Source organism: Podarcis cretensis, assembly GCF_951804945.1.
Source record: "Podarcis cretensis genome assembly, chromosome: 12".
NCBI lineage: Eukaryota > Metazoa > Chordata > Lepidosauria > Squamata > Lacertidae > Podarcis > Podarcis cretensis.
In genome coordinates, this window is record NC_137181.1 from 215,904 (window position 1) to 236,331 (window position 20,428).

General features: G+C 54.0%; 1 protein-coding gene across 2 annotated transcripts in view; it reads right to left on the reverse strand.

Moving 5' to 3' along the window:
* Positions 1 to 11,202, reverse strand: part of NOS3 (nitric oxide synthase 3) — a 40,043-nt gene extending 28,841 nt beyond the window's left edge. Inside the window, exons 1-4 of one of the 2 annotated variants that reach the window (XM_079996408.1) lie at positions 10,981 to 11,202; positions 10,173 to 10,375; positions 8,173 to 8,287; positions 6,047 to 6,192 (exon numbers count right to left, since the gene is read on the reverse strand). In XM_079996408.1, coding sequence (XP_079852534.1) covers positions 6,047 to 6,192; positions 8,173 to 8,287; positions 10,173 to 10,288 — 377 coding nt within the window. In that variant the 5' untranslated portion in view covers positions 10,289 to 10,375; positions 10,981 to 11,202. Of the gene's footprint in view, positions 1 to 6,046; positions 6,193 to 8,172; positions 8,288 to 10,172; positions 10,376 to 10,980 lie in introns of those variants that run through there. The other variant, XM_079996409.1, reaches the window with a different exon arrangement.
* Positions 11,203 to 20,428: the final 9,226 nt, after the last annotated feature.

Consider the following 20,428-nt stretch of genomic DNA (forward strand, 5'->3'; position numbering starts at 1 on the left):
AAACCACGGAACGTGCTGGCTGAAAGTGTGGGTGTGAAAAGATGTTCGTCAAAATAATCCTCCGGCATGGGCCTGTGTGGGAAGAGTGCGTGGAACTCGTCTTTGAGGTAGTGCTCCTCCACCGCATAGTACGGTACCCAGCTGTTGGCACTGGCCGGGGTACCTTCCCTTGCGAGGAGATATTCAACCCCCTCGTCCCCCCATCTTGAGTCCACAATCTCCGTGACCTCGTTGAGCTGCCCCGCCCTCGGCGACCCCCCTGTCGTGGGTGCGTCTCTAAGCGGGCTAGGAGCTGTCCCTGGCACCTGAAACCTGTGAGGTGCCTTGTAGGGCGTGAGCACCGATCTATGAAAGACCGGGTGCATTCTGGATCCCTCCGGTAGTGTCAACCGGAAGGCCACTGGGTTGATCTGTGCCTCGACTTGGTACGGGCCTAGCTGCTTGTGTCCGAGCTTCTTCTTAGCTAAGGATCTGGCCGGCACTGCCTGGGCTGCTAACCAGACCCAGTCCCCTACCCGTATGTCCTCCCCAACTCTCCTGTGTCTGTCTGCCTGCATCTTGTACATGTGTTTAGCTAGCTCCAACTGCCTTCGGAGCTGTTCATGGACCTCCTGTAACTCCTCTGCCAATGCCTCTGCTCCCTGCAGCTCCCCTTCCCCCTCTTTCTCTAAGCCCGGGAAGGTCCTGGGATGTCGCCCATTGTTGGCGAAAAACGGTGTCACCCCCGTGGACACGTGTTTCGTGTTGTTGTAGGCAAACTCGGCCAGCGGTAGGTAGTCCACCCAGGTCGAGGGCTGCTGGTTCGCGTAGCATCTCAGGTACTGCTGCATGATGGCGTTGACCCTCTCCGCTTGTCCGTTGGTCTGCGGGTGTCTTGCCGACGCTAGGTTGACCTTGACGTTCAGGATCCCCATCAGCTTCTGCCAGAAACTCGAGATGAACTGGCGCCCCCTGTCGGACAGGATAGACCGTGGCAGGCCGTGCACCTTGAACACGTGGTCTATGAACAGCTTGGCCGTCTGTTCCGCTGTGGCCACCTTCGCGCAAGGAATGAAGTGCGCCATCTTGGTGAACATGTCGACTACCACGAGTACTGCTGTTTTGCCCCTCGAGCTGGGCAGATCAGTGACAAAGTCCAAGGCCACCCTCTCCCACGGTTCGGACGGGGTCTGTAGCAGTTCCAACAGTCCCGCTGGCGGTCTGTGTACTGGCTTGGCCCTTTGGCATGTGTCGCACCTCATGATGTAATCCACGACTTCTCCCCGCATCTTGGGCCACCAAAAGTCTCTGGCTACTAATTCCACCGTCTTTTCCTTGCCGAAATGTCCGGCGCTGGGTGGGTTGTGTAGCTGTTGCAGTACTCTCGCGCGGAGTTCATCTCCCGGCACGTAGATGGCCCCTTTGCGGAGGAGCAGTCCGTCGCGTATCTGGAACTCGTCGTCCTTCGCTGTGCCACTGCGCACTTCCTCCATCTTGGATCGTGCGAAGGAATCCGTTCGCAGCTCGCGCCGTATTGCTTCCAGGTCCATGGTGGCCGAAGCGCATGCCCACGCCTTAGGTGCGAAAATGTGTTTGGCCGCTACTGGTGCTGCTTCCTCCAGATACTGCGGCTTCCTGGATAGCGCATCAGCCATGATGTTGTTGTCTCCGGGGATATATTCTATCCTGAAGTCGAAATCCGCAAAGAACTCCGCCCAGCGGATGTGTCTCTGGTTCAGGAACCGCGCCGTGCGCCAGTATTCCAGGTTCTTATGGTCCGTGCGAACTTGCACCGTGTGTTTGGCTCCGATGAGGAAGTGCCGCCACGCCTTGAAGGCTGCATGAATGGCCAGCAACTCTCTGTCCCAGATGGTGTAGTTCTGCTCCAATTTGCTGAGTTTCCTGGAGTAGAAAGCGCACGGCCTCCAATCCCCTTGCGGGTCTTGCTGCAACAGGACTGCCCCCACGGCTTTGTTGGAGGCATCCGTCTCAACCCTCATGGGTCTGCTGGGGTTCACATGTAGCAGTTGTTCTTCGGAAGCGAAGAGACGCTTGAGTTTCTGAAAGGACTGCTCCGCCTGCTCCGTCCAGATTAACTTCTTCTTCTTGGAGCTGAGGGTGTCCGTGATGGCCGCCGTCTGCATAGCGAAACCCTTGATGAACTTGCGATAAAAGTTAGCAAAGCCGACAAACTTCTGGACCTCCTTCCGATTGCGCGGGCTTTTCCAGTCCAGTACCGATCGTACCTTGGCGCTGTCCATGGCGATTCCCTTGTCGGACAGCTTGTAGCCCAGGAAATCCACCTCCGTCATGTCGAACTGGCACTTCTCCAGTTTGGCGTAAAGCCTGTGCTCCCGTAGTCTTTGCAGGACTTCCTTGACATCTCTCTCGTGAGCCTCCTGCGATTCCGAAAAGATCAGAATGTCGTCCAGGAAGCAGACGCACTTCTTGTAGAGGAGCCCCGCTAACACGTGATGCATGAAGGCTTGGAAGCAGTGGGAGCCATTTTGTAAACCGAAGGGCATAACCCTATACTCATAGGTGCCCAAGGGCGTGAACATGGCCGTCTTCCACTCGTCGCCCTCCCGCATGCGTATAAGATTGTACGCCCCACGTAGATCCAACTTGGTGAAGATGCGTCCCTTCCTCACCATCGCGAGCAAGTCGTCGATCTTGGGCATCGGGAAAGCCGTGGGCTTGGTTTTCGAGTTTAAGATTCTGAAATCAACTACCAACCTCTTTTGGGGCGTGTCTTTTTTCTTCACGAAGAACACAGGACTGCCCCCCACTGCTTTGGATTCCCGGATGAATCCCCGCTTCAAGTTGTGATCTATGAACTCCCTGAGCTCTTGCAGTTCGTCTTCAGACATGGAGTACAGTTTTCCCGCCGGCAGCGTCGCCCCCGGCAGGAGGTCAATCTTGCAGTCGTAGGGTCTGTGGGGAGGCAGCTTGTCCGCTTCCTTCTCGCAGAAGACCTCCAAAAACGCCTTGTACTTGTCGGGTACCGCTTGCAGCATGCCCAGTTGTAGCTGTGGGTCATCCTCTTGCCCCTCGTCTTCCTGGTTAGTCATGATGCAATGTTCTGCGCAGTAGGAGGAGCAGAAGGTCAATTTACGCTGGTACCATGCCAATGCCGGGCTGTGCCTGTCCAACCAGCTCATGTCCAATACTATGGGCGTGTCTGACAGGTGGGTGACATTGAAGCTGATGACTTCGTGGTGATTTCCAATTCTCATCACCATTGGCGGCGTTTGCTGTACCACCTGTCCCCCCAGCAATTCTCTTCCATCGACTGTCACTACTTTCAGGGGCATCGTGGCAGGCAGGAGCGCTATGCTATGTTGCTTGATGAAATCCACTCCTATAAAGTCTGCATTGCTACCAGAGTCAATGGTAATAGGGACTTCCATGGTGAGCCCATTGGGAAGCTGGAGTGCTGCGGTGAGCTGCACCACTGGTTTGGGCGGGAGGGGGTCTGTGGGCTGGGTGGCAGAGCAGCCTCGCACCCAGATTTTGCCGTAACAAGTGGGAACAGGGTTTGCTCTGCTGCAAAAGACAAGTGCACAACTTTCCATTCTGCAGGCAAGATAAAGGTTTTAGGAGTCATCTGAATGTTTTTGCAAGGGGGGGCAGCAGGCTAGAGAAAAGTTTGCTCCTGACATCAGAGGCTTCTGGAGGGTGGGGGACAGGAAGAAACAGCTCAGAGAGGAAAAGCCCTCAGATAACATCCACCCAAGTCAGGAGTCCTGCTGAGAACAAAGGAGTGAAGGCAAAGAGCAGCTCCCTGGGGCCCAGAAGGGGTGCCCCCCGCCCCCTCCCAGGCTTGTCTCCCTGCGTCACAAAGGGGGCTACTCGGGAGTAAGGGGAGGAAAACTGCTGGGGGGAGGAAGCCTTCTTAGGAGATGGCGAGATAGCCCTGTCTTCTGCACATTCCAACTGGTGAGCAAGGAGCCGCAGGGATCCCACACACACACACCGTAAGAAATCCAAGGACGCAACACTTCATCCAGGCTCAGGGACTATTGACTCACACCTATTTCATCATAGATAAGCCGTCATGCACAGTTGTTATCTTAGGAAGGGTGGAAATCTCTGACTAGACTGTGGCATTTGGAAGCAGGTGGGAGGGGAAGCGTGTGGGGCGCAGGCATTGGGGAACTGAATGTTCCCATAGATCAGCCTTCCTGAGAGCGGGGGGGGGGGGGTTGAACCACCTGGAGGAAGCCATGGCAGAGGAGGCTTATGGCTGGGGGTGGATCATCAGGAGTGGACTCTGCAAGGGAATCTGGGCTGCTCCCACATCACGTCCCTTAGATTGCTTCTGTGATAGGAATTTTGAGGTCTTAAAGGTAAAGGGGCCCCTGACCATTAGGTCCAGTCGTGACCGACTCTGGGGTTGCAGCGCTCATCTCACTTTATTGGCCGAGGGAGCCGGCGTACAGCTTCCGGGTCATGTGGCCAGCTTGACAAAGCCGCTTCTGGCGAACCAGAGCAGCGCACGGAAACACCATTTACCTTCCTGCCGGAGCGGTACCTATTTATCTACTTGCACTTTGACGTGCTTTCAAACTGCTAGGTGGGCAGGAGCAGGGACTGAGCAATGGGAGCTCACCCCGTCACGGGATTCGAACCGCCGACATTCTGATCGGCAAGCCCTAGGCTCTGTGGTTTAACCCACAGCGCCACCCGCGTCCCTTTGAGGTCTTAGATATATGTTAAATGTTTGTAAGTGTACCAACCAAGCACGTACATAGATCAGCACAGGAAGACCGACCTGGAACCATTTTTGATTCCCAAACTGTCCCAAACTGACCAAATGTTTTCTCTACAAGGTCAAACGAAAATGGAAAAGCCTCCCCATTGTCTTTTCCTTCACAAATCCTGTCTTAAGGGTATGTCTGTGTTTGAATAGGGTGAGCCTGTGACCTGACTCAGGAACCAAGTATTTATCATTACTAAGTATTTATCATTACAAAAGACTGGCCAGGCTCCCCAGGGTATCCAATCAAATAAGCAGGCAGTCCAATCAAGTGACCATTAAACAGGTAACCTATCAGACGAGATAAACAAGTCACTCAGATTTCTGTTGTAGACCACCTTTTATGTGATGTAGATATGCTGTTTGTGGGGGTGGTCTTGGGTTACACCCCTTCTGTGATGTCTGTATGATGTATGGAAGGGTGGTCTTCAGCTCCAGGGCAGGGAATTTAAAATGTCATTATATAAGGGCAGGCACACCTTGGTTCTGGGTTCCTCCTCCTTTCCTGCATGTGAGGGGAGCCCCCTGTTGCAACAGATCAATAAAGATCAGGCTTACTAGCTGCTTTGCTTCTCAATATTCTCTGGCTGGCTTCTGTTATTTTCTCCTACCAATAGGGAACCTATGTAAGGCCTCTATATGGGCTCTTGGATACCCCATAAGGGGAAAAGGGCAGATTTTGTTTACGACACTTCCCCACAATTGGCTGTAAGTGGAATCACAACCACGATGCTATTTTGCACTTGATATAATGCTCTGCTATCCAGCGGCACCCTGCCCCACAGCCAAGACCCTCCTACACGCAAAACTAAGTCCTGTTCAGCATAAATCTCCAGCATTATTTGTTAAAAGCTTCCACCTTGCAAGTTCTGCCCCTTTTACCATGCTAAACGGGAAGCAATGAAGGCTGCAAACAGGAATCTACTAACTAAAAGAACAAATCCCCATTGTGGTTGAAAAAACAGGAAACTACTAACTAATGGGGCATGAGTCCTGAAAAGCCTGAACCGCTCCCTGCAAGCTCCAAAGCAGGCAGTGCTGCAATTGCATTTCACAGGAACATACAAAACTCACCCCAAGTCAGGTCTAAAGTAGGAAAAAGGATAACAGAACACGGAAATGCCAGGCCTGGAGAACAATGTCTAGATTCTGTAAGTGGCCAGCGGATTGCCATTCCAGGCAAGGTGGCTTGGGGGATGCTAGGATGTGGGCCAGGCCCCACATTGACTGAAGGAAGCCTCAAGAGCCATGGCACCCACTGCCCCCACCCGCCAGAGATGGGGCTGAGCAAGGCTCCCAGAGACTCACCGTTTCATGGAGTGGTAGTAGAGGTTAATGAAGTCCCGTGCCAGGGGCAGGAGCTCTTCCGTGGGGCGGGGGCCCTCCGAAGCAGCACACATCTGCTTGGGGAACATGACGGAGCCCAGGCAGCGCCTCTCATTGCACGGCACATTCTGCAGAGAAAGAGGGAGAGGGGGCTGCAGCGGCGAAGGCTCTTCACTCCCCAGCCCCACCGGGAGGCTCCCCTTCCCAGCTGCAACATCCATCTCCTGACCAGCATCTGCCCTCCCCGCTGACACAGGACTGGTTGGCCCCTGAAGCCAGGCAGGGGAACCCCTGGACCCCCAGATGTGGGAGGGGCCTTTCATCAGAGCAGTTGGTCTGGGATTATATGGGGCCTGGGAGCTCCACAACATCTGGTCACCTTCTGTACCAAAAGGACACGGAAGAGTTGGAAACGATTTGGAAAAAAGCAGCCCAGATGGTCAGGGGGATGGAGTGATTCCCCCAGGAAGAAGTTTGTAAAATTATGCCTGGCATAGAGAAAGTGGGGTGAAGAGAGCTTTCCTCCCTCTCTCTGAAGACTGGAACTTGTGGACACGCAAGGAAGCCCAGGGCTGGAAGGGTCAGGAGAGACCCAAGAGAGCCCTTCTTTAGGCAGCACCAAGTTAAACTAGGGAACTCACTTCCCCAGGGGGCAGGATGGCCGCCAACTTGGGTGGCTTTAAAAGAGGATTAGAGAAATGCATGGAGGAGGGGGGCTACCAATGGCAAGGAGCCCCCAGGGGTGGGCTCTGCCTGAGGCGGCCATGCTTCTGCATCCCTGGTGCCTGTAGCAGGAACCCCCCCACCCCAATCATTCAGTTTGTACAAACTTCACACACACTCACACTCACACACTACATACGCTATGCTTCTGTTATAAATTCATAGAAAATCAACCATACATTGGATTTGCACTGTTCCACTTTTATTTTACTCCATGAAGGAAGGACTACAAAATGGGGCAGGTTTGATACAGGGCAGCCATAATCCCTTCAGCATCCCAGCACATACACAGGTGCCCTGCCCAGTTGCTATGCCAACCCTGATGGTCCCAGACAGAAGACAATCAAGATCACAAAGAACTTGCATATGGGAGTGGATTCAGCATGGACTTGAAACAAAGGACACTGATCAGATCTTCCCTCAGGGGGCAGGAAACTGCAAACTCCCCTTTGTCTCCTGGAAGTTCCTGGAAGTGACTCATGGGGAGGGGGAAAGGAGGAACCAGCCAGGTGACAAGACACTCAGGTTACCACCAACCCCTCCTTTCTGTAATGTATGCATGATGTTACCACCACAACTCCTCCCTCAACCCCTCCTTTCTGTAATGTATGCATGATGTTTCTGGGGGTGGGCTAGACCTAGAGGAGGGGAATTTCAAAAGTTTTTATAAGGTCTTGCACACCATTATTCTGGGTCTTTCCTCTCTCCTGCAAGTGAGGGGAATACCCTGTTGCAACAGTTCAATAAAGACCAAGCCTACAGGCTGCTGTTTTGCTCCAAGTTATCCTGGTTGGTGTCTTTGTTTTGTCCAAGGGAGCCCTCGGATTTTTCCTGTAACATGCTGGAACCCCCAGGAGGGGGAGAGAGTTGCCCTGGGGCTGGGATCCCCCATGTGGGCTTCTCTCTGGGCATCTGGTTCACCCGTGTGAAAGGGAAGCTGGGCTAGAGGGGCCCCCTTGGGCCTGATCCAGCAGGCTCTCCTTCTGCTCTTAGGCAGGGCTGGCCCACCCACAAGGTGAAGGGGCAGGATCCTGGGGGGCAGCTGATCTGGCCTGGACAGACTGCGTCGCCCACTGTGGCTGTGGAGGCGGATCGGTTTCCTCCTTCTCCTCTCTCTCTCTCTCTCTCTCTCTCTCTCTCTCTCCCCTTCCCCTGATGTCTTGGGCCAGCCCTGTTCTTACGTATATTTGGAAGAGGGTGGAGAATGCAGAAGGTGACAACGTGTTGTGACTTGGGTTGGGGGGCTGGGATTTGCCACGGGGGGGAGAGAGGTGAGCAGCATCAGCTACCCAAGGCAGCCTTCTGCCGGCTGGCTGGCTGACTGAGGAACCCAAGGGAGGGGAGCCCCCCTCCACCTCGCCCCCCCTCCACCTCAGAGGCCTCACCTGCAAGGTCTGGGCATTGAGAGTGTCATACAGGATGGAGCCCGTCTGCCAGTTCTTCAGCCGGGTGTACTTGGGGGGTTCGGTGGGGCGCTCAGCTGGGTGGACAACTGGGCAGCTGGAACCAGAGAATCACAGAACTGAAGAGCTGGGAGGGACCCCCAGGGGTCATCTAGCCCATCCCCCTGCAAGGCGGGAACCCCAACTAAAGCATTCCAGGCAGGTCAACCTCAAAAGCAGGGGAAGACATGACCCCCCCCCCCGCCCATCTGCAAGCCAACCCTGAGATGATGCCCCCAAACCCAGGTCCCCAGAAAAAAGGGAGAGTCAGGGAGGGATCCCAATGCTGGGAGAGGGGAAGGCAAGGCAGTCCGATCTGGGGGGGGGAGAAAGGTTGACTTGGGGGCCCAGAGCAATGGCAGGGAAAGGAGGCAGGGGGAGGGGTCACAAAGGACACCTAGGCCAGGCCCCCTCCAGAGGGAAACCTTGTGCCCCCCAGAGCAGCTCAGCGCCTGCCATGCAGAAAACGGGATGGGGGCTCTGGGCCTGTCACTTGGCCCAACCGATTCCCACAAGGCCGGGGAGAGGATTGGATGGGACAAGTCCTCCCCGGGAGGAAGAGCAGATCCAAAGAAAAGGCCAGCGTGCTTAAAAAAGGGGGGGATCTGGGACCAGGGGAGGGTTTTAAGCAGGGGGCACCTGTTAGGGATTCCCCAGCTGCAATTTGGGCATTGCAGGAGGGGCAGGAGGGGTCCCTTCCAACACTGCAGGTCTCAGAGTCGAACAAGTGATGAAGCCAAGCTGCGGAGGGCCAGGAGGCAACCCTGGGAACCCCTGGCATGGGAGGAAAGCCCACCTAGGGAGTCCTTCCGATGCCAGCAGAGGAACTGAGGACACCTCCTCTTCCTCCAAGGGATCCCATCTGGCTTGACCCCAGCAAAGTCCATAGAATCCTGGAACTGTGTGTTTGGAAGGGGACCCAGTCCCCGGCAACGCAGGATTCCCAGCTAAAGAATCCCAGGCAGATCGATGGCCAGCCATGTCTCTTGAAAAGCCTCCAATGAGGCAGAGCCAACCATCACTCCAGGGAGTCCATGTCACTGTCAGACAACCCAAACCCTCAGAAAACCCTTCCTAATTGTCCAGCAACACCAACGTTGACTCAGAATTTCCTTCCTTGCTGCTTCAATCCATCCGTTCGGCTCCTCTCTTCTGGAGCAGGAGAAAGAAAGCTTGCTGCATCTTCTGCATGAGAGCCCTTCACATATCTGAAGACCGAGAGGAGATACGAGAGCTGTCTTCAAATATCTCAAGGGCCTTGACATGGAAGAGGGAGCAAGCTGGTTTTCTGCTCTTCTGGAGAGAAGGACCCAAACCCATGGCTCCAAGTCACAAGCAAAGAGATTCCGACTCAACATCAGGAAGAGCATTCTGACAGTAAGAAGGTGGTGGGGCTTTTAAGCAGAGGTTCATAGACTCAGAGAAGGGACCCCAGGGGTCATCCAGGGCAACCCCCTGCAAGGCAGGAATCTCGGCTCAAGCATCCAGGGCAGATGGCCAGCCAAGCTCTGTTGAAAGACCTCCAAGGAAGGAGAGGCCACCACCTTCGGAGGCAGTCTGTTCCGCTGTCAAACAGCTCTGGATATTGATGGCTTTTGTTGAGATTCCTGCACCGCAGGGGGTTGGATGAGATGACTCTCAGGGTCTCTTCCAACTCTGCCATCTGATGATCCTATGATTCTATGTCATCCCTCCATCTTCTCTTCTGCCGGCTAAACAAACCCAACTCCTGCAACCGTTCCTTGCAAGGCTTGGTTTCCAGATATTTAAACACAGCACTGCAATCACCTGCCCACCTTCTCCTGTCCAGGCTGGATGTCCCCAACTTCCTCAACCCCCAACAGTCCTTCTGGACTCCTGCAGGTCTTCCCCTCTCCCACCCGCAAACGTGGCTCCCAAAGTCCGTCCCCCCCCCAACCAGCCAGCCAGCCCTCTGCTATCACCTGCACTTCTTGGTGGGGACGCTTTCTTCCGCAATGGACGCCCGGTGCCTGGAGCAGAGGTCAAGACTCCAGAAGTGGGTCTGGGAGGGGGAAAGGGCCCCCGGCAAGTTCCCCATAGCGCTGCGCACCAAGTCCTGGCAGAGAGTGGCTCTCTCTGGAGCAATGTGTGGCTGGGGCCAGGAACTCCCTTTTCTTCCTGCCTGCTGAGAAAGGGAACAGCGGGGGGGGGGGAGTGGGATTATGGCCTCGCCTTCCCCATCCGCCCAGACCGACGAAGCCGGGACAAGGGGCGGGGGGGGGGTTGGCTGGGGGGCTGGGCTCCCTCCAAAAGTGGGGAGAGAATGACACACATTGAGCACCCCCACTCCCTAAATAGGGATGCCATTTGGGAAGGACAGGAGGGAGAGAGAAGAAAACAGGTGGCAGACTGGGGAAGGGGAGTGAGGGGGTCTCACCCTCTCAGCCCCCCACCCCAAACTGGAGCTCAGAATGGCCACCTGTCAGGGATTCTGGAGGTGCAATTTTTGGTAAAAATGCAGATGAAGACAGGAGGTCAAAGGGCCTCCTCTGGATTTCACCCCCAAACGTGACTGCTTTGTGGTAGGGCTGCCCTGAAGAGGGGCTATGGGGTTGGGCTGGATGGCCTCTGGGTCAGTGACCTGGGCCCTGAAGAGGGGCCCTGCCTTTCATTTCCCAATGGGAAATCTGAGCCCCGTCCTGGCATGCCAAGGGCCAGGTCCTCCTCCTCCTCCTGAAGCCCAGAGAAGCATCCAGGGGGGCGCCAGGCAGCCTCTGTCCATGCACTGACCTTGCCCAGTGGAGGCCTCTGGACCTCAACAAGGAGGAACCGTAGGATGGTCGGGTTGGAAGGGACCCCCAAAGGTCATCCAGTCCAACCCCTGAAAGTCCTGAGGCTCACTCCTCTTCCATCCAGGGCAGCCTCACCACCATCTATTTCCTCTGCATTTTTACTGAAAAGGTTCAGCGAGAGAGAATCTTGAATGATCAAGATCAAGATTGTGGTGATGCAAGGGCTGGGAGGGCACATCCTGCAGCCGGGTGCCTCTGAGTCAGCCCCCAATTCCTGGACCAGCACCTCTGAGAAGGGAGGGGGCTTCCAGGAAGAGAGCCGTCCCTGCTTCCTGTGGGAGGGAGTTCCACAGTTCCAACTATGGGCTTTTGTCTGTCCTGAGTCACCTGACCTTCAGCTTCATGGCAAGTTCACAATCTCTGCCATCAGGAGACGGGAGAAAAACTTCTCCTTGCCCACTTTCTCCGTGCCAGGCATGATTTTTTGCCCATCCATCATGTCCCCCTTGGATAACTCGCTTTGTTTTCTCCAGCTGCGATCCATTCATTGCAGGGGTTGGGCTAGATGACCGCTTGGTCCCTTCCAACTCCACTGTTCTCAGGTTCAAAAAAAGCCCCCGCTGTGTGGGACGTGGGCAGGAGATGGTGTTTGCCTCAAGAAACCATCAGAGCTTGGGGCCAGAGCGTGGGGCTTGCAGGATACTGGGGGGGGGGGAGGGTGTCTGCATCTTGGAAGCCCCCTCCCCAGCCCCACTGCCCTTGGCCTGGCCACATCAAGCCGCCTGTTGTTCTCCCAGAGTGTTGGAGACAGGAAGCCACACCTTTGCTTTCTGCTTCCATTTCCTTCCTCAGTCTTGGGAGGAACCACATATGGAGCGCTGGAGGCAACACGCAGGGAAGGAAGGAGGGAGGGGAACCCCCCAGGCACTGAAATTTTTTTTTTGGGGGGAGCCTACTGGATGAGGAAGGCAGAGCTGCTTGGAAGTGCCAAGGGGGTGCCATCATATCCCCTCCCCTGGCACTGCCCCGGGCAGCCTAGTCTCTCTCCAGTTACAAGAGTCCCCACATCCCAACTTGCCCCCACCCCCCCCCCGATCCAGGCTGATGGACCACCTGCCTGCGGCTTCCTCAACCCCCCTCAATGAAAACAGGGAGCAGGGCCTGTTTTCCTCTTGTGCCAACCAACTGTGGCTGGCAAGGGGCTGGATTTATGCCAATGATGGGAGTCAACTCAGCCCACTTGGCAGATAGAACACCCACTTTCTGGTTGCTTTGCCCTCCTCCCCCCCCAAAAAATCTGGGCTTAGGGGTCCCCTCCCCCTGGAGGCTCCCTAGAGCACCAGCCTGAGTCTGCTTTGGACCAGACAGAAGACTTGCAATATCTAGAGGTGGGATCAGATTTTTAAATTATTTTGAAGTGGGATTCAGTGAATTTCATGCAGCCATTTTTGCCTGCGTATCTTCATTATTTCTACAATTCCGAAAGGGCGGCCAGTTGCTATTTCGTGAAGGGGTGGGGCCTCAAAAGGAGACCAAAGACTGACGACACGCCTGGCATGCAGCCCGATGCAAATCGAATGACCCTGCAGGTCTACGGAGGCAGATCTTTGGACTGGCGCTGGGCCCAGAGCGCACCCAGATAAGGCGCAGAGAGGAAGCCCCCTCCCCAGGCCCCGTGCTGGGCTTCCAAGGCCGGGTTTCTGGTCCGTCTCCACTGGACTGAATCCAAAAGGCACACCTTTCAAAATAGCCCTGCTAGCGCATTGCCTCTCAAACCAGCTTCATGCCAACTGGAGTCCCTAATTTATTTTAGATATTTATTTACTTATTAAATTTCCATACTGCCCTTCATCCAAGGATCACAGGGTAGTTTACAAAATAAAAACACAAAAAATAGATAACATTTGACCAAACAAAAACCAGGCAGAGGGCCTTCTCGGTGGTGGCGCCCGCCCTGTGGAAGGCCCTCCCACCAGATGTCAAGGAAAGAAACAACTATCTGACTTTTAGAAGACATCTGAAGGCAGCCCTGTATCAGGTGATATTTAATGTTTGATGTTTTATCGTGTTTTCAATATTCTGTTGGGAGCTGCCCAGAGTGGCTGGGGAAACCCAGCAAGATAGGTAGGGTATAAATAATAAGTTGTTTATTATTATTATTATTATTATTATTATTATTATCAGCATCAGCATCATTACAGTTTTAAAGGTTGTAGATTGTACAATTAGCGAAAGGCCTGGGAGAAAAGGAATGTTTCTGCCTGGTGCCTAAGGATATATAGGGAAGGAGCCAGGAGCAGTGTTAGAAACTGAGGAGAGGGAGAAGGGAGAAGGGAGAAGGGAAGAAAAGAGGCATAACCCCACCCAGGGGAAGCATAGCCCCATCCAGAGCAGGCGACCTCCCAGCCATCCAGCCTGGGGAGCCATCTACTGGTGGTTCCTCAGAGGGGCAAGCAGCGTCTGGGTGAGCCCTAAGAGGCAAGCAGGGGGCACGGGAGGGGGGGAGGAGAACCAGACTCCCTGGATCAAATTCACAGAATCAGAGAACTGTAGAGTTGGAAGAGGCCGCAAGGGTCATCTAGTCCAACCCCTGCAATGCAGGCATCTTTGGCTCCATGTGGGGCTCAAACCCACCATCCTGAGATTAAGAGTCTTGTGCTCCAACGGCCGAGCTAGCCCTCAGTTCATCCATTTAGTTGAATTAATTAAATACAGTACAGGTAACTCGCAACAGGCACACATTTAACTGATGTGCATTCAGCTTTACATGCTTGGCTAATAGAAATAATAATCAAAACATTAAAAGGAGGTCAGGCGTCTGGGGGGAAAGGCTTTGGCAATCCCATCCACTACTGAACCCAATGTGTTTTGACTTCACAAATTTGGCTTTATGCACCATCCCTTGAACATAACCCCAGAGTAAGTTGAGAGTTGCCGGAAGGTTTCAGTTAGATTTTGAATAAATGTGCAATTAATTTTTGGTGCTTTGAATTTTATTGCTTTATTAACTTCCTTAATGGGTCATGCAAACGGCTGTTATGAATAATGCTTTTTATGAGGTAGAGAAGGGGGCCCTGGGATTAGGGGACCAAGGGGGCAGGGCATGGGCGTAACCGGGGGGGGGGGGGGGGCTATCAAGCAAATCAATAAATACTTAACTGAGGTTCTGCCCCACCCCCAACATGAAGCCTGGCTAAGCCTATAGGGCAGGACCCACATCAACATTTGGACTGATCAAAGGACAGGTTCCTAAAACAAGGAGAAGTCATTCAACTAGGCCACCAGCTTTAGCAGCCACATTATATATTGAAATACAGGATCTTTTCTTTGAATTATGTGAAAGTTGGATCATTGCTAAAATTGAGGCCAGCAATCGCAGATGCAGTTTAATTCATGGCCCAGTAATGTTACAGTAACTATTACATGGTTTAGCTGTCGCCCTGAGATGCTCTGAGTGACCATCACCCCCCAAAGGGGCATGGAGAAGAGCCACCTCCAAACAAGGCAGGCCGATAAATAAATCTTAAATAATGTTTATGGATACGAAGACGAGTCATTTCTCTTGCATCCCATCAAAGTAGGCTAGATAAAGCAAGGAAATTAGTGGGTAATGATGGTTCGCCTGCCTAACAAATCCGTATTCCTGCTTACGAATTAATGCTTGGAGGAGACTGAACTGCTGGATCCGCTTCAGTCTGGCTTCAGGCCCAGTCGTGGCACAAAAACTGCCCTGGCCGATGACATTGGCCAGGAGAGGGGGGGGGGGATATGGCAACCTTGCTCTTCTCCTTGACCTTTCAGGGGCTTCCAGGGCCCTTGGTCATGGCGTCCGTCTGGAGGGAGAAAATGGGTGGAGAAAAGTTTTCCTCCCTCCCCCAGAGTACTGAAACTCCTGTCCATCCAAGCTGAATGTTGAGAGATTCAGGACACAGAAAAGGAAGCCCTTCTTCACACAGCACATTGTTAAACTGTGGAACTCACTGCCACAGCAAGCAGAGCAGAGCCATCCTGGCTAGGAGCCATCAAGCGCCCTCTCCTCCTCTATGGGTTTGTCCAATCCTCTTTTGAAGCCATCCACGGTGGTGGCCATTCCTGCCTCCTGTGGGAGGGAGTTCCACAGTTCAAATCTACGCTGCTCTCCTCCTCCTCCACCTCCTCCTCTTCCACACCTTTCCTCTCTTGCCTCCCCTTCAGTTTGCAATGCCCTTCCCTCCTAGAGATCAGGGGTCTTGCCTCAGAGTCATAGCATCATAGAACTCTAGCTTGGGAGGGACCACTAGGCGTCATCCAGTCTAACCCTCTGCAAGGCAGAAACTTCTCCAGACTTTACCATTCCCCTTGAGTTACCAGCAATCCTTGGCCTCCCCACCCCAGTCCTCCAGCTGCTCACGGGCGGGGGGGGGGGGGCAGAAGCTGCCTTCCTACCTGTGTGGGCCTGGCCTGCCTCCTCCTGGCGCCTGCTTCACCTGGGCTAATGGGCTGCAAACAGGCCCTTGAGCCAGGAAGACACCGAGGTTTGATGTTCTGTTGCCAAAAGAAAAAAACGGTTTTAAAATGGCTTTTCCTGCCTCATTAGCCGCATAAAGGCAACCAATTAGTTTCCGAAAAAGACAGGGCTTGGAAGAAGCCACCGCTGGCCTGCTGCTCACGCAGAGTTGCCGGCTTTTCAGCTTGCTGTGCAAACAGGAGTCCTTTCCCTCTGCAAGGCAAGCTGCTCTTAAAGGCACAAGAGCAGGCCTGGCCACCTTTTTTCTGGTCAGCTGGCCCTCCTGCTTGCGTCTCCTTTGCAGGGAACCCACGCTCTCGTTGCGGGGCAATTGCGGAGCCACCAGTCCAAGTCCCTGCTCAGCCCACAAGCTGCCTGGGGGGGCCTTGGGCCAGGCAGGATCTCACCATCTCCCTTCCATTGCAAGCTTGGCACTAGAATGGACTCCCTCAGAAAGTGACGGCCTCTCCTGCTTTTAAAGGGAGCTCTGGCGGCCCCCTGCCTTGGATTCTTCCGCGGTGACTCCCGCGTTGCAGTGGGTTGGGCTAGATGACCCCTGGGAGTCCCTCCCCGCCCTACAGTTCTATGAGAGCGGGTGAAGAATTCCGCAGGCTTCCTTGGGAGGAACGAAGTCTCATGTCTGAGTGCTACTTACACTCGCACGGACACCCGGGTCGCGCGATTGTCACCACCATCTCTTGCGTCGAGGCAGGACCACAAGGAAGCACTCATGACACCCCCCCCCCCGCGCCCCTTTCCGGCGTTTCTGCGGTGTGTGGGGGGGGGTAAGTTCTGAAAGTCCTTTCCAGGGCGAGAGAAGAAAGACAGCGCCGGACACGCGCGCCCCAATTCCTCTCTCCCAAAGCGCGTGCAAAAAACCCGTGTCTGCAAGAGCGCTTCTAGATCACGCGTTTCTAAAAAGGAAAAGGGGGCGGGGAAGAGGAGCTCCTCAACCTGCCCAAGCTCCTCCCCCGCCCCGCCCTTTCATTCCGAGCAACCGGCAGGTGAAGCAGCACCTGGGTGGCGCCGCCCACAGGTGGTCGGGCAGGAGAGACCGGCCGGGAAAGCCGAAGAATTAACCCAACATCCCCGCAGACCGCTTGGTTTGGAGGATGGGCGCTCTGGCCTCTGTTTGCGGGGATTTGGCAGCAAGAGAGGAGTTCGCCTGGGAGTTGGGATCCCTGCATTGAAGCGGGTTGGACTAGATGATTCTTGGGGGTCCCTTCCGACTCCACAATTCTAGGATTCTATGAATCCAAATCATAGCCCCAAGTTTGGGCAAGTGCTGCGTGGCCCACAGTGGTGCAAAAGCTTCAATACATGCTGACAACTTGCCCCCCTGGCTTCTGAGTCTCCCAACCAGGTGGAAAACACCCCTCCAGCCCAGCGCTCTTCTCTGGCAATCCCTGGTCACCAGGAAGATGATCTTCCATGAACACAGTCTGAACAGTGAGTCCGTAGGTGACTGTGGAGGCCAGTTCTGGATCCACACATCCTTCCACAGTGGGGACATTGGTTTCTGGGTGGGAGTTGATCACGGTGTGGATTTGCCAAGCGTGTCTTCCTCTTAGCACAGTTCTCCCTTGTGTCCTGAGTTTGAGCATCTTCAAAGCCCATGACACCTTTGGGAAAGGCTGTTCTCCAGTTGGAGCGCTCGCAGGCCAGTGTTTCCCAGTTGTCAGGGTTTATACTACAGTTTTTTAGATTTGCCTTAATCTTTTGTTGACCATCAGCATTACAGTTTCCACTTTTAAGTTTGGAATAGAGTGGTCGCTTTGGAAGACGATCATCAGGCATCCGCACAACATGGCCAGTCCAACAAAGTTGATGTTGAAGAATCATTGCTTCAACACTGGTGATCTTTGCTTCTTCCAATACACTGATATTAGTTCACCTGTATTCCCAAGTGATGTGTAATTTTTTTTCGGAGACACCGTTGATGGAATCTTTTGAGGAGTTGGAGATGGCCTTTATAAGTGGTCCATGTTTCACAAGCAGACAGCAAGGTTGGTAGTACAACAGCTTTGTAAACAAGCACCCCCCCCCCCCGAAAAAGACCCTCATAAAATCCTAGAATTGTAGAATGGGAAGGTCCCCCTCAGGGTCATCTAGTCCAATGCCAGGCAATGCGGGAATCCCAATTCCCAGAGGAACTCCTCAAGGGCTGCCCCATGGGAGATGGAGCAAGGCTCTTATCTTCTGCTCTGGAGGGTAGGACTTGAATTCTTGGTTCAAGTGACAAGAAAGGAGATTCCGACTAAACATCAGGAAGAACTTTCTGACAGTCAGAGCTGTTGGGCAATTGGAACGGTCTCCTTTGGGAGGTGGTGTCCTCTCCTTCCCTGGAGGTTTCTAAGCAGAGTTTGGATGGCCCTCTGTCAGGGATGCTTGAGCGGAGATTCCTGTTTTGCAGGGGGTGGACTAGATGACTCTAGAGTGCCCTCTCCAACTCTGCAGATCTATTATTCTGTGACTTGGAAGGTTTGGAGCAGAGCCTTTTCCTCAGTGGCCCCTGGGTAGCAGAGCTCTCCATGCTGGGAGGTCCTTGGCCTCTCCGGGAGGACTGAGGCCAAGGAGAGGCAGTGTAGTGCAGTGGTTAGAGGGCAGGACCAGACCTGGGAGACCAGGGTTCGAATCTCCACATGGCCATGCAGCTCACTAGGTGACTTTGGGCCAGTCTCTGCCTCTCAGCCTATCCTATCTCACAGGGTTGCTGTGAGGATGGAATGGGGAGGAGGACAATCACGTCTGCCGCCTTGAGATCCTTGGAGGAAAAGGTGGGATATAATTGCCATAACGACAAAGGAGACCTGCGATGCTTCTGACACTCTCAGCTGTTCTCAACACTTCTAGATTTGGGGCCTGCCTCCTGTTTCCTTTGGTGGGGCTGTTTGATTTTAAACTGTCCCATTGTTTCCAGCGTTTGATATTCTGATTGTGAGGATCCCGCTGGGATGGAAAACGCGCGCTGTCAATACTTGCAAAAATAAATCACTCTGATGACCAGCTCCCCCGGCCGCAGCCTGACCTTCCTCCTCTGTGTCATCGCAGCGGCTGGACCTCCTCTGCAGCCTCCATGGCCTTTTGTCCAGTCAGGGGTCAGGATCCACCGGGGGTCGTGATGCTGGTGGCCAGGAAGGGCACGGCCATCCCGGCTAGGAGCCCTCCAGAGCCCCCTCCTGAATTTGCCCAGTCCTCTTTCAAAGCCACCCAGTTTGCTGACCCTGAGTGCCTCCAGTGGCAGGGAGTTCCCCGCTCACTGCAGGACGGTGTCCAGGGATGGGGAGGGGTGGCAGTGGGTGAATAAGGTGGCGGGAGAGTCGGTGCCAGCCCTTCCCCTCCTGCCCTGCCCACCGCAGGAGGCGGGGATCCTCGGGGCTTCTGGGAAATGGATCAGCTTTGCCAAGAAACATCCTAGACACCCTGCCGGGGGGAACGCCCTGCCTGCCCCCCCCCAGCTGAACACAAAAGAGAAGGACCTCTGGGAGAGGCAGGGGGTGCAGCAGAGGCAGGATGTGTGGAATCAGAGGGGGGGCGGCTTTGCTTCATCTGCTGTACCCCGCCTTATTTTTCTCCCAGGAGCTCATGGCCTGCATGATTCTTCTCCCGCTCCTCATTGAAGCTCCAGAACAGCCCTTCAAGGAAGGCTAGGGAGAGCAGTTGGCCCAAGGGGGCCTTCATGGCTGGGAGAGGATTTGAACCCTGGTCCCCCAGGTCTTGGTCCAATGCTCTAACCACTAAGCCACACTGTCCCTGTGATTCCTCTGGAGCAAAGTAACAGGAGTAATGGTGAACGGGTCACACACGGACAATAAGAGCAAGAGAAAGCTGGTTTCTGAAATCTGAGACTATGGGGCTATGTGGAGGAGAGAGGAAGGGGCTTGCGAGGAAAGGCCAAGGTTTTCTTGAGGGAAACTCTCTCTCTGCAAAAGGCAGGGGGCCAATGTTAGCTCTGATTCCTGCGCAGCCGGGGGTTGGACTAGATGAGCCTTGGGGTCCCTTCCAGCTCTGCAGTTCTGTGTTTCAAAGTGGTTTGCAAGGAGCCCCAGAGCACAGTCTGGAGGAGGTGTGCCTGCCCCACAGAGCGAAGCAGAACTGGGGCTGGTTGGCTTGACGGGATGAGGCTCCCAAGGCCACAGGCGCCACCTGGAGTCCTGTAGAAGAAGTGCCAGGAAAGAAGGATGCGGGGGAATTGGGGGGGGGCAGTAGCGAACTGGGGCCCTTCCAGGATGGGTGGGCTGTTGTTTTTTAATACTCTTTATAAATTTTAGTTTAGAAAGCAATAAAACGCAACAGGGGAGAAATTGTGAATCTCATTTTGATGGACAGTAGATTTATATGTTATGAAAGACTAGCGTATCTCATGCTTCACAGAAGGAATGCAAACATAGGAAATGAGCCGAGAAGAAGGAAGAGGCACTTAAAAATGTCAGTATAGCTCCACAAAAGTCATGCCACTTTCACATATTCCATCTGTCTGTGAGGCTGCAGCCAAGGAGTGTGGCAGCTGAGTCCTGTTAATATTGGTATAAGTTTGGGGGATGGAGTCTGAGGGTGCAAGTCAGCCGTAAAGTCTGGAATTTGTAAAAGAGCAAAATTAATAGAGGTTTGGCAAAACCCTGCCAAACAGGAAACCCCTGGATTTAGCTGAGGCTAAGGAGACAGCTTGGACCATAAAGAAGGCTGATCGCCGAAGAATTGATGCTTCTGAATGCTGCAGGAGACTCTTGAGAGTCCCATGGACTGCAAGAAGATCAGACGCATCCATCTAGGATCTAGGAGTCTTGGTTGACCACAAACTTGACATGAGCTAACAGTGTGACGCAGCAGCTAAAAAAGCCAATGCAATTCTGGGCTGCATCAATAGGAGTATAGCATCTAGATCAAGGGAAGTAATAGTGCCACTGTATTCTGCTCTGGTCAGACCTCACCTGGAGTACTGTGTCCAGTTCTGGGCACC